The 13,641-nt window shown below is 41.7% G+C and overlaps 1 protein-coding gene across 3 annotated transcripts in view; it reads left to right on the forward strand.

Annotated features, from left to right (window-relative positions):
* The window catches only part of LOC139563354 (DNA-binding protein RFX7-like), a 46,148-nt gene that overhangs the window by 15,879 nt on the left and 16,628 nt on the right, over positions 1–13,641 (forward strand). For all 3 annotated transcript variants that reach the window (XM_071382007.1, XM_071382006.1, XM_071382005.1), the window contains exons 2-3: positions 248–281; positions 13,003–13,085. In XM_071382007.1, coding sequence (XP_071238108.1) covers positions 248–281; positions 13,003–13,085 — 117 coding nt within the window. The remainder of the gene's footprint in view (positions 1–247; positions 282–13,002; positions 13,086–13,641) is intronic.

Genomic DNA, 13,641 nt, shown 5'->3' on the forward strand with positions numbered 1-13,641 from the left:
CAAGACTTTCTGAGGGAGGTGTTATTAATAGGCATTGAGTGCTATAGGACATTTATGTAGTGTCTGTCTCCATTTTTACATATGACAACGTGTTCCTAGGATATATTGGTTACGACCAGGGAGAAGCTGGTGGGAGGGTTGTCTCATGCCTTACGTTACAATGATTTATTAATAAATCCGGTGTATGCATGGTGCTCACGTTACACTTGCGTCATACTAATTTGTCTTATGTTTCTCTTTTTTTCAGTAAATCTGTACAGTCAAAGGTGGACAGTATTTTGGTGAGTCTTCCTTGTCATAAAGCCTTTAACCACAATGTATGCTCTGTTCATAATTGTTACACTTTCCCCCCAATGTTTAAGGTAGGTTTTTGACTTGAGTAAGGTCGATTTTAGGTTTCTGAAATGTAATCTCTGTGCTTATCTCACCTCTTCGCCAGTGTCGTGAGACTATGTTAGAGGATGAAGAGAAGCAGCATTGCCATCTACTGTCTGTAGTATTTTAACAGGTGGTCCCATGTTTGACTTATTTATACCACACTTGATGTCAGAGCTGAAAGTAGCCCTGTTATGAAACAGCCATTGCTGACCATAAAATACTGCTCAGTCCTGTTGAATGATCTCACTGAAACTCCACTAACCCATTTAAGCTTACTTAATGAGTCTTATAGTTATACTACACAGTAGAGGTCGACCGATTAATCGGAATGGCCGATTAATTAGGGCTGATTTCAAGTTTTCATAGCAATCGGAAATCGGTATTTTTGGACATCGATTTGGCCGATTAAAAAAAATATATATATATATATTTATTTATTTATTTATTATATATATATATTTTTTACACCTTTTAACTAGGCAAGTCAGTTAAGAACACATTCTTATTTTCAATGACGGCCTAGGAACGGTGGGTAAACTGCCTTGTTCAGGGGCAGAACGACAGATTTTTACCTTGTCAGCTTGGAGATTCAATCTTGCAACCTTACGGTTAACGTGTCCAACGCTCTAACCACCTGCTTTACATTGCACTCCACGAGGAGCCTGCCTGTTACGCAAATGCAGTAAGAAGCCAATGTAAGTTGCTAGCTAGCATTAAACGTATCTTATAAAAAACAATCAATCATAATCACTAGTTAACTACACATGGTTGATGATATTACTAATTTATCTAGCGTGTCCTGTGTTGCATATAATCGATGCGGTGCGCATTCGTGAAAAGGACTGTCGTTGCTCCATGTACCTAACCATAAACATCAATGCCTTTCTTAAAATCAATACACAAGTATATATTTTTAAACCTGCATATTTAGTTAATATTGCCTGCTAACATTCATTTATTTTAACTAGGGAAAATGTGTCACTTCTCTTGCAACAGAGTCAGGGTATATGCAGCAGTTTGGGCCGCCTGGCCCGTTGCGAACTGTGTGAAGACTATTTCTTCCTAACAAAGACAGCCAACTGCGCCAAACGGGGGATGATTTAACAAAAGCGCATTTGCGAAAAAAGCACAATCGTTGCACGACTGTACCTAACTATAAACATCAATGCCTTTCTTAAAATCAATACACAGAAGTATATATTTTTAAACCTGCATATTTAGCTAAAAGAAATCCAGGTTAGCAGGCAATATTAACCAGGTGAAATTGTGTCACTTCTCTTGCGTTCATTGCACGCAGAGTCAGGGTATATGCAACAGTTTGGGCCGCCTGGCTCGTTGCGAACTAATTTGCCAGAATTTTACGTAATTATTACATAACATTGAAGGTTGTGCAATGTAACAGGAATATTTAGACTTATGGATGCCACCCGTTAGATAAATTACGGAACGGTTCCGTATTTCACTGAAAGAATAAACGTTTAGTTTTCGAGATGATAGTTTCCGGATTGGACCATATTAATGACCTAAGGCTTGTATTTCTGCGTGTTATTATGTTATAATTAAGTCTATGATTTGATAGAGCAGTCTGACTGAGCGGTGGTAGGCAGCAGCAGGCTCGTAAGCATTCATTCAAACAGCACTTTCGTGCGTTTCGCCAGCAGCTGCTGTTTATGACTTCAAGCCTATCAACTCCCGAGATTAGGCTGGTGTAACCGATGTGAAATGGCTAGCTAGTTAGCGGGGTGCGCGCTAATAGCGTTTCAAACGTCACTCGCTCTGAGACTTGGAGTAGTTGTTCCCCTTGCTCTGCATGGGTAACGCTGCTTCGAGGGCGGCTGTTGTCGATGTGTTCCTGGTTCGAGCCCAGGTAGGAGCGAGGAGAGGGACGGAAGCTATACTGGTACACTAGCAATAATAAAGTGCCTATAAGAACATCCAATAATCAAAGGTATATGAAATACAAATGGTATAGAGAGAAATAGTCCTATAATTCCTCTAATAACTACAAGCTAAAACTTCTTACCTGGGAATATTGAAGACTCATGTTAAAAGGAACCACCAGCTTTCATATGTTCTCATGTTCTGAGCAAGGAACTTAAACGTTAGCTTTTTTACATGGCACATATTGCACTTTTACTTTCTTCTCCAACACTTTTGTTTTTGCATTATTTAAACCAAATTGAACATGTTTCATTATTTATTGAGGCTAAATTGATTTTATTGATGTATTATATTAAGTTAAAATAAGTGTTCATTCAGTATTGTTGTAATTGTCATTATTACAAATAAAAAAATTAAATCGGCCGATTTAATCGGTATCGGCTTTTGTTGGACCTCCAATAATCGGTATCGGCGTTGAAAAATCATAATCGGTCGACCTCTACTACACAGTATTTGGCTCGTAATGGTCTCCAGAAGATGGGATGAAACGATTTACCTCTGTGCTTGGTGTTGTAACCAAAACAGTGGTCATGTCCCTTTGTCATCACCTTATCTTTTTAGACCTTTTGTGTTTTTTTTCTCATAGGTTCTGGCCTTCAACTGAAATTCAGTCAACCCCGGTGTGATTGAACATACATTATCATCTAAAGCCCAACTTGACATACTTGAACATAACTCATCTGCAGCACATGGCTTACCTGAAAGTTCAAGATGTTTACGTGTGTTCACGTGAGGATTTGGCCCTATGTACTGTAATTGAGCAAGTATAGAAATATTTGGCCTGTCAATAGAGATGGGTGCTATACAACACTGAGGTAAGATCCAGTGCATTGCCGGCAGGAGAGGCAGGAGACTGAGCAGAGGTCAAGGCTACACTCTAGTTACTCTGGGAAACCTGTGTTTACTCAATACTGCAGGCTGGGCTTCAGCTTGTCAGAGGTATCTTACCAAGAGGTATGTTGAGGATAGACGGCTATACCTGTCAAAGCAATCAAATCACCCACCACCGCTGCCACATTGTAGCCTGCGTTTTGCACTCAGGCTACACATATAAGGAGGTCAACGGGTGTTTGTCCTCATTGACCTGCCTTGCCTCTCCTCCTCGGTGAAAGAGGACCCCAGTGGTTAACGTCCTGTTTCGTGTAGTGCCAAATCCAGAATCCCTGGAGCCCTAAAGTTTCACACAAATCTACATGTTTGTGGCGGGTGCAAGAGTTAGCAATACACGCATGAGCTCCAGTCAGCTCCCGTACTCCAGTCAGCTCCCGTACTTCAGTCAGCTTTACGGTGCTAAATGTTGCAATCTCAAACAATACCTTGCATCAGCTGCGCTCATTAAAGGTTAATGCCTTCAGTTGTATTCCACAAGGGTCTTGTGTTTTTCAATTCCGACAGACTTTGTTTTCTTTGCCTCTTAAGGATTTCTAGAGGACATGGGAAAGCACTAGTCTCTAATATTAACCACTCTCAATCAATAATGAAACTTGTGTTGATACACTGTGGTTGTTTCCTGACTCAGACTGTGTTTTATGGAGTTGTGAGAATGGTCTCTGGGGAGAGGTGGCCGTTTTTAGTCTTTCAGTGGAGTAATCCATCTCTGTGTTGAATCACTAATGCCCAGCCCACGCTCCACTAGTAATGTCTTAGTAATATTACTAGTCTTCCACCATCAGGGTCTGCATGATGCATCTCTTTCTGGTGTCTGGCCTCATATCAAACTGGTTCTGTTCAGATGTCCTCAGTTATAGCTGCCCTTTGTGTGAATATTCATTTGCTGTAGAGCTTTGTGTTTAGTTGGAAGACTCCGAGGTTAGTGATTCTTAGAGAGAGAGAACACAAAGTAGATAATGTACAGTAGCAGGCCAATGTAACCAGAGGTTTAACCTGTTAATTACCAATTATATCTCCATGTGTGTTATCGTTTCCTCTAATAGCTTTCAGTTTCTCTGAGCCTCAACACAACCAATCTGGGTTCCTCTCACGTCTACTTCATTCTCCTAGATGGTATCAGGCTCGGTAATAAAGTTGTCGGGCTGACGCCATAGCTCAGCTTTGCCGACACATAGCGTAGCTAGTTGTGTAACTGCCATTTATGAACTTGTCTTTCATCCAACAAAAAGCTATAGTGTTGTTGTTGGCGTGAGAATACAACCAGGCTATAACTGTTCTGTTGATGTTGTTGGTACCGAAGGGACTGATATACTATTAGGGATGGTGGTGGATGGGTATTTAACCTTGGCCGTGTGAAGGTGCAGGGGAGTGTATACTGTCTGTTGACACTGACTCATTTAGGATTGTCATCCAAGTGTGGACCCTTGCCCCTCTGAAGGGTGCTGTAGTTTGTAGGGTCTTCAGACCCAGGCCAGTCAAAGTCCAAATTAATTTCAGAGATGTAAGGTCTATAAGTGGCTGAAGTTGAATGACTACAGAAGCAGGGCTGGGCGACTATATGGAATTCATTTGAATGTATGTTTTAACGCAATGTTTTCAGTTTTTATGAGCATTTGTCTTTTTTGGTCTCGTCTCCTTCGATCCTTCTGTGCTGTGTGCACTGTGCACCTTCCCACTCAGTCACCGAGCCCCTCCCCCTGCCTCTCACAACAACAAAGCCGAATGATCATTTCAACCTCTCTGACAACAAGTAGTTTCAACTTTCTATTTGCATTTGAGGTTTGGTCCAACAATTGGTCGATTCTCCTTCTAACGATAACCTTTTCTGTCTCAACTCCCAAAATTTAGAACAGAGCAGACCATGCTAAAATGAGAGTATCAATGAACATAATTGTGGAAAATGAATGCTCAGTTTTTGTTGTGCGTGGCATTGCGGTACCACCTACTGCTAGCAGCATTTTAGTACTGTTATGTGCTAGCTGTCTAGTCTGGGTTTTGAAAATGTTCTACGATGTGATTATGTCTCTCACTATCACTTGCGTGATGGGATAAAACTTTCATACTGAACTAATTACCAGCGGTAATAATGGCCAACAGTGAGGAATCTTGTACACCCAAGCGGTGATGACTACTGGTATCCATATACAGAGGTGGGTAGGTTACTTTCTAAGTGTAATCCTTTAGTTACTAGTTTTCGGGCGCCCAAAAATACTGATTTCCGATTGTTATGAAAACTTGAAATCGGCCCCGATTAATCGGCCATTCCGATTAATCGGTCGACCTCTAATCTCAACCCCATAGAAAATCTTTGGAGGGAGTTGAAAGTCCGTGTTGCCCAGCAACAGCCCCAAAACATCACTGCTCTAGAGGAGATCTGCATGGAGGAATGGGCCAAAATACCAGCAACAGTGTGTGAAAACCTTGTGAAGACTTACAGAAAACGTTTGACCTCTGTCATTGCCAACAAAGGGTATATAACAAAGTATTGAGAAACTTTTGTTATTGACCAAATACTTATTTTCCACCATAATTTGCAAATAAATTCATAAAAAATCCTACAATGTCATTTTCTGGAATTTTTTTTCTCTTTTTGTCTGTCATAGTTGAAGTGTACCTATGATGAAAATTACAGGCCTCATCTTTTTAAGTGGGGGAACTTGCACAATTGGTGGCTGACAATACTTTTTTGCCCCACTGTATTAGCCAGCCCTACTCTGTTTCTGATTTTGTCGTCATGGAGAACTGATTGGGCTCATTGATTGGAGTGAAAAATAAATGCTGCACTCATGGAATGGCATGCTTTGAGCACTACTGAAGATAAAAAAGCCCCACTTGTATTCCATAGGCTTGGATCCGCACTGTGTAGCTGTTGCAAGAGCACATTTTTCACTCTGTCCACTGGTAAAAAAAAAAAGAAGATTGATAGTCAGCTTAAACTTCTTGTATTCAACCGTTATTGTGTTCAAATACACCTTTAGATTTGTGAACAGCCATCCACAACAACCACAATCCGTAAGGCACAAATAGCTAAATGAGAGAGCTGCAGTGTGATTCACATCAATACGCTATGTAGATATCAATAATAAGGGATATCCGTATCGCCGTAGACTAAACCACTGCTGTCATCCTTACCTCCAAGTGTTTATTCAAGTTGGATAATCTTTGGATGCCGACAGCAGTCGCACCATCAGAAGACAGCTTGGACTGTAACCCACAAAAGTCTATTCCTGCTCTTTTCCCGCGATCCATCAAACACATTTGGTGTGTCATCATAGTGGTCTCTGGCTTGTAGTCAGACTCGCTCAGGTGGAAGAAACTTGAACTTGAACCTTTTTTCAATGCTGATTTGAATGTCATATAGAAAACAGGTGTCAAGTTTTTCCCCACAAATGTTCTTTCTGAATTTTTAAAAGTAATCATCTAGTTTTTCAAAAGTATCTAATCTGATTACAATATTTTTTGCTGGTAACGGATTACAGTTACTGTTTTTTTGTAATCCGTGACTCCCCAACCCTGTCCATATAAATATAGTTGAGAATTTGTATTGGACTTTGATTGTAGTCTATGGTTTGTAGAGTATTTGAAAAACATTGACTTGTCCTTACTTCCACTTTGGAAGTGTGCTGTGTGAAGTAGTGGGGCTTGTCTGGCAGCAGCAGGGTGTGATGTCCTGTGCTCCGCCAGTGAAGGACCAATAGTAGTCATGGCTCCTTTGTCTGACAGAGGGTGTGTAACGTAGCCCAGCGTGTCTGTCTACTCTCTTCCACTCCATGAGACTCTCCTTCTAAAATGGAGTGCAGTTGGCTCCACGACGTCTGTCTGAGCCATTTTTATTTACCCCCCCCCTCCAATCGCTAACGCTGCTCAGTGGCTGATAACTTTAGCCATTGGTGAGCTCCCGTTCCCCTAGCAACAAAGAGGCGAATAGAAAAGACAGAGGGGCGTATACTTCTATTCTTAGAAACCAATAGAACGGGGTGGGGAGCTGTGTGTGTGTGTGTGTGTGTGTACGTACGCAGTGTGTGTACGCTGTGGCTATGTTTGACGGGGGCTGCTGACCACACCGCTAGCAGAGGCCAGTCCAGGAGAAAGGGTTAACGACAGGGGATTTCAGTTTATCTCAGTCTGCCGGCGCTGCGCACAAACACCCCATCCCCCCCCCCCCTCCCCCAGTACCGACTATGGCTGTCTGGCTCTGTGCACTCATGCCGTTAAGACACACTTGTCAGCATCTCTGTGTTTATCCCCTCCCTGCTATGGCACCCAGAGCTTCTCTTTATGGTCATGTGTTGGGTGTTTAGCTCTTTTCCATAATGTTGGTGTCAGAGATGCTGCTCTGGACATTTGGGCAGTTTTGACTGTCCACTGCAGTCTGCACCACAATGTAAAGCACTGGTCCGGTGGTCTGATGTTCCCTAGCGTTGGTGTCCTACAGCAGACACCATGAAAACAAAAGCTTGTTTACGTGAGTTTAACTGCCCGCTCCGCTCTGCTAGCCCCCGGATTAGGTATTCCTCGGATTATTGCTACCTCCGATGACTTCCTCTATGGGGGGGGTTGGTTGGGTCATTGAAATGCCATGGGACTGTCTGTATCCCTTCAATCGGTATTGAAATAGTGCATTGCACTCACAGCTTCATATTAAATAAACATTAATTTAAGTGTTTGCCTCTAAATTGTTTTTGTAAAAAAGATAACAATTAGGTGCTAGAAAAAACAATCGTACTACATGTTGGTTACTGTTTTCAAACAGTGAATATTGTGTAGTAGACAGAGGCACCATGGCCCCTTCAGCTCATCAAGAATCCAGAATGTGATGTGTGAGCCTGCTCCTCCCCCTGCAGGGCCCTCCCTCTCCGTGTTGGAGAGTTGTGCCTGGAGCCAAAGTCTCTCATCTGCCGCCTTCTACTCCATCAGAATTTAAGTCCCTCCTGCCCCGCCCTATCGTCTTCCTTATTCCCTTTGAAACAGCGTGGTGGAGAGGACTGTTTCCGTTTGTAGCTCTGGGCCCAGCCATCCTCCAAACACTGGGTTGGGTTCAACTGGCACCCACCATCCATTGTAGTATTGGGGTAGAGAAAGGGTGAGATAGAGATTGTGCTTTGTTTATTTTTCGCGTCTGTCTATTAGCCAATGTGTTTCACAGCTGAGCTTAGCAATGTGTTTTTATTATGGATCCAAAGCTTTTTACTTTTGTTCTTTGTCATTTATCTTTGTTTCATAGTGTAGTTTCTTCTTTTTATTCAGTTTAGTCACATGATATCTCAATTTGCAATACGTTTGCCAATCGGTTGTGCAGCCAGACTTATTTGCCATTCCTTTTGCCTCCTCCCTCTCAACCATACAATTTTTCAATTCCCCATCAATCCACGTTGATTTAACTGTGTGTGTGTGTGTGCCAGCACGTTTCAAAGCTTGTGTTTATGTGTGATTAAGAGGGAGGTGAAAGCGAGAAACCGACAGTGAATAAGAGTTCAAGCGTGATCCAGTGCTTGCTTGTTTGTTTACTGTTGTAAGTTGTACTTATCTGTGGCATATGTGGCCACTTGCTGTTGCATTAGTTGTATTTCTGTTGGTGCACTGCCCAGGCGGGGAGTGGAGGTGGTCACTGAGCAGTGGAGATCAGATCATGGCGTAACACAGCCCTAAAGCCCCTCTGTCACGACATCTGTGAGACCCAGTGCTGCACGTGCCCCACCCCAAAACCCTGCATACACAAATACTAAATTTAGGCTACCTCATCTCCTCTGTTTTGGTGGGGAATTTTTGGCATGCCTTCCAAAGTCTCTCAGTGAAATTGCTTCCAAATACTTAAACCATCATCTCAGTTAATGTTTGTTAATGTTTTGTAAAACATATCATAGACTTGGGTAGCTGGGCTACAGCCCTAAGGCATCTGTCTGTGTGACACCCTAATCATCTGCATTCACATGGAAAAGTCTGCCTCCAGCATTATTTGACTAACTGCAAATAACTGTCTAAAAAGATATAGAAAGTAATGAACTTTAAAATGCATTTTGTTCCACCCCCAAAGACTGTCTGTTTGTTAGGTTAGCAGGTATCAGTGTTTTAAAGTTATTTCACTGTCCCATGGTAGCTGCAACAACCCCCTCTGGATATTGCAGGGCACCATCACCTCATATTTATCCTCATGTTCCTTCAAGGTCTTCTGTTAGGGGGTTTTCCCACATAGTCCTCTTTAAAAGAACAGATATCATGTCTCATGTTGTCTTCTCACACTTCAAACCCCACAATCTCTTAGCCTGTAGATCACATTTCAAACATATAATCTGAACATAACTCCACACACATTTTGGTATTTCTGTGCATCCTCGACAAGAGCTAAAATCAATATCCCAAAAAGGAAAACCAATATCCAAAAACGGCATGTTTTTTCTGCGAACCTGCGCATCATCTACTCTCTTTTGTGGCGCTAATGTAAGGGTTTATGGCAGGGGAAACAGTGTTGCAGTAGTCTAGTGTGTGGTGCGGGGATTTTAGTGTTGGCGTTGCCCTAAAAAATGGAACCGGACTGTCGGATTTCTAGAGAACCGAACTCCTTTCGAGATGGTCTCAGGTCGCTTCAGGGACTCTTGAGGGGCCTGCGTTCCTTTGGAGTGTTCACACTGCACCAAAAATGTTAAGTGAACTGCGCCAATTTTTTGTTGTTGTTGTTGCTAAAAGGGACCAAGTGTGAGAACATCCTTAGGAGCTCTCAATGCGCACGCACACACACACACACTAACCCTCTCCCCTCGATGGAAACATTTGTTTGATCTCATTAAGAGATTTCCTCATGGCTTTTGTCATTGTGGCAGGGATGAGGGACCCCCTGTGTTGATCTTTAACACCCTGTGGTATTTACTGCACACACACGTTTTAGAAACATTCAGAATCCAAGAGGTTTAATGTTTTTTTGTAATTTTGTTTATCCTGACACTTGTTCACATTGATCTTAGCTCGAGCACCGTTTATCAGGATGCATCCAGGATCCTTCTGAACGAGACCTCACCAAGATCGGTGGTTCTCTCTGCCGCAACTTCCACCCCTTCCCTTCTCTTCACGGATTTTGTAATCTCCTTTACATCCCTAATCTCATTTGCAGGATCATCCGTGTTTTTGTTTTCCTGTGGGGGGGGGTTCCTCTTTTAGGGTGTTTTTACACTTTTTGAGCAATAGTTCGAATCAGTTTGATTATTTGTTACAATGTATTTTTTTCATTTGGTCCGGTTGGTTTCACATTGTCAAATGAACTAAAACTCCTAAACAAAAATACGTGTCCATGCACAAAATGTGTTTATTGGACAAAAAATGTGGTGTTCTATGCGTTCCCAGGTGTGGATAGTGTTCAAACTAGTCCAACCAAACTAAAGAGGGTTGTTTGAAATGGTTGTTTTAGGTTTCACTGGAACTGAATAGTCTTTGTCTTAGATTTCATAACTTTTTTATTAAAAATGTTACGCTGATGGTGCCTCAAGGCCGACATAGTACAACTAAACACTTAGCTTTCTCTGTTACTACAGCAGAAACAATGAGAGCACCAGCCTTCACTCAGTGGAGAATAGACTAAGAATGGATCATTTAAACAGGAAACGTTTCTGTATTATTCATGCTCTTCAAACTGGAGTAGAAGGCAACCTGTCAGCTTTTGTGGAATGTATCTTGGTGGATTATTGTAGTAGTGAGAATGAAAAGAAGCATTTCCTTTCTCATGAACTGGACTGCCAGTCTGAGAGAGACATCAGTAGAGCATGTTAAATCAGTGGAGTGATAAAGACATTACCATGAACACTACTACTACTCACAGGGATGACCGAACATAACTCTTTTTTTGCACTTGAATTATTTTTTTTGCCTGTTTGTTAGCAATGCACTGATATGACATTTTTGGCCGATATCCGATATTTTCCTTGCCCAAAAAAACGATACCGATATTTGACATTTTTGCTGCCTTTCAAGCATTCTAGTACAGTTAACACACACACACAGACGCAGCGGTTTAAGGCACTGCATCTCAGTGCAAAAGGCGTGACTACAGTCCCTGGTTCGAATCCAGGCTGTAGCACATCCGGCTGTGATTGGGAGTCTCATAGGGCGGTGCACAATTGGCCCAGCGTCGTCCGGGCCGTCATTGTAAATAATAATTTGTTCTTAACTGGCTTGCCTAGTTAAATAAAGGTTACACACACCACACTGACCAAAAAGTTATTTTGTTGGCATTTACGTGTATTCCCATTACCAGTAAAACATAATCAAAAACTATTTCTTTCACTTACTTGCTGTGCTCTTTCGTTGTTCATTTGTTAAGTTGTTTCATTCTCAACCAGGATTTCTATGGAACACCGTTTGGGTCTTTGCATGTCAAATAACACTATTTGACCAGAATATGACTGCACGTCACATAATAATTTAACACGTTCACAAATTTTTTTGACGTAGTTATTACACATTGATTACACTATCACTCGTATTTCATATGTCGCAACGATTCATCCATATGTATGCTATGATGCAGGTAAAGGTGTCTCGCGCACCTACAGTGCTGGTCATTAAAAAAAAAGCTAGCTAGCTCATAGATGCAAACAATGTTCTTCCCCAAAAACATAGCAAAACGACGTCTGTTTCAGTAGCTAGGTGTCATTTAAAATGACCCTAATTTGTACTACAGTTCTTATTTGATTAATAGTGGTTGGACCCATCATGTGAAGCTAGCCACAATAAGGATTAGCCACAATAGTGGACTTTGCGGTTAGCCTTCAAAATAAAAGTATGGCATAATTCTATTTGTATACAAATCACTGTCAATGACACTTATTTTGAAGGCAAACCGCAAATTCCACTATTATGCCTAATCCTTATTGTGGCTAGCTTCACAACACGTAACCCGGTCCATTCGAGCCTCAAAAGCCAGATAAGCAGCCAGCTAGCTTCATAACGTTAAATTTCAATAGGCGAACAAAAAGTGGCAACCTAGCTAATACTTACAAGGATTCCTAAATCATTGCTAAAAATAATGAACATGACTGCAGTTTCTACTGGTCATTGTTTTCACGCTGGTTGTATTGGTGCTAGCTAGGTACCAAGCTAAAGCTCGATACCCCAGAAGTTGCGGTCGAACAAATGATGCTTTATTACCAATGCGGTATTGCATACACATCGTTCATGGCCGGCGTTTGCTTGTTTGCAGACTTTTTTGTACAGCTTTGACACTGCTACCTTATCTTTTTTGACACGCAAAGATCCAAAGGGCATTCCATAGTATGTATGTATGCCGTGAAGCTAATAGCATCGACACTATTACTGTGTAACTCCGGTAGGGCAACATCTGAAAAATAGCGCACTTGGTAGTGTACCGGTGCTCGACCAGTTGGCAAAAGCCAACATCACCCACGACAGAGAACGGTTGATTGTCAAGGACAATAATTTCCATTATCTTGGCTTTAATGGGTTTCGTCTTTGAGTTGTCTCGCTGAAATGTTCTTACTCTTTCAAAAGACTGCTGGACTTGCTGACTGCTCGATCCACACAGCAGACATTGTGGGCTAGGTTAGGAATGCTGTGTGGCACGTGTAGTGCCAAATTTAACGTGGAGCGTCATTACGTCATGTACCTACGTTATATAGGTATGCACGGTAGCTTTGACATCGTTTTTTAACATCAGCGTTAAACTAGACATCTGGCCGATGTTGGCATTTTTAGCTATTATTGGCCGATTCCGATATGTTCACCGATATATCGTGCATCCCTACTGTTTGTTATTAAATCCCTCTTCCCTGTGCTCCGCTTTTACAGCAAGATGTGGAGACGTTTACAGACATCGAGAAACTCTACCTCTACCTTAAGTTGCCTTCTGGTCCCAGCAACAGTGAAAAAAGGTAATTGATCATTCTTTCATTTGATTGAACATTGTTTGTTTTGTGTCATGTCTGCATGCAGTTCCACGCCATTTGCACATGACTTAGCCTAATGTCGTTCATCTACCCCGTTATCCATTAGCCTAGTAGCATAATATAGATGTTCTGCACCCTATCCTATCCCATCCCCACATGCTACAATGGTTGTCAACATTAGCTTGGACTGTGGTTATGTCAAACTCTGCTCGTTATGCCATACTCTCTCCCTTAGAGAGCAAATAGGCTTTGGCTGAATTTTTATTTTTTTACATCATTGCATTGATTGATTTGATATTGAATTCCCACTTAGGACTACCAGTAAGGGGGGTGGGAGGGTGTGTGTGTGTGTTCAAACATTCTCTCTTCAATAGCAAATAAGCTTGGGTATTTTTGTTTTAATTGTTGCGTTAGTTGATTTGATAATGATTTCCCACATATGACTATCACCTGTGTGTGTGTGTTCTGATTGAAAGTCCTTACTTAATAACTTATTAATAACATCTTTCCTCAACCCTTCATGTTTTACCTTTTTGCAAAA

Source organism: Salvelinus alpinus, chromosome 33 (genome assembly GCF_045679555.1).
Source record: "Salvelinus alpinus chromosome 33, SLU_Salpinus.1, whole genome shotgun sequence".
Taxonomy (NCBI): domain Eukaryota; kingdom Metazoa; phylum Chordata; class Actinopteri; order Salmoniformes; family Salmonidae; genus Salvelinus; species Salvelinus alpinus.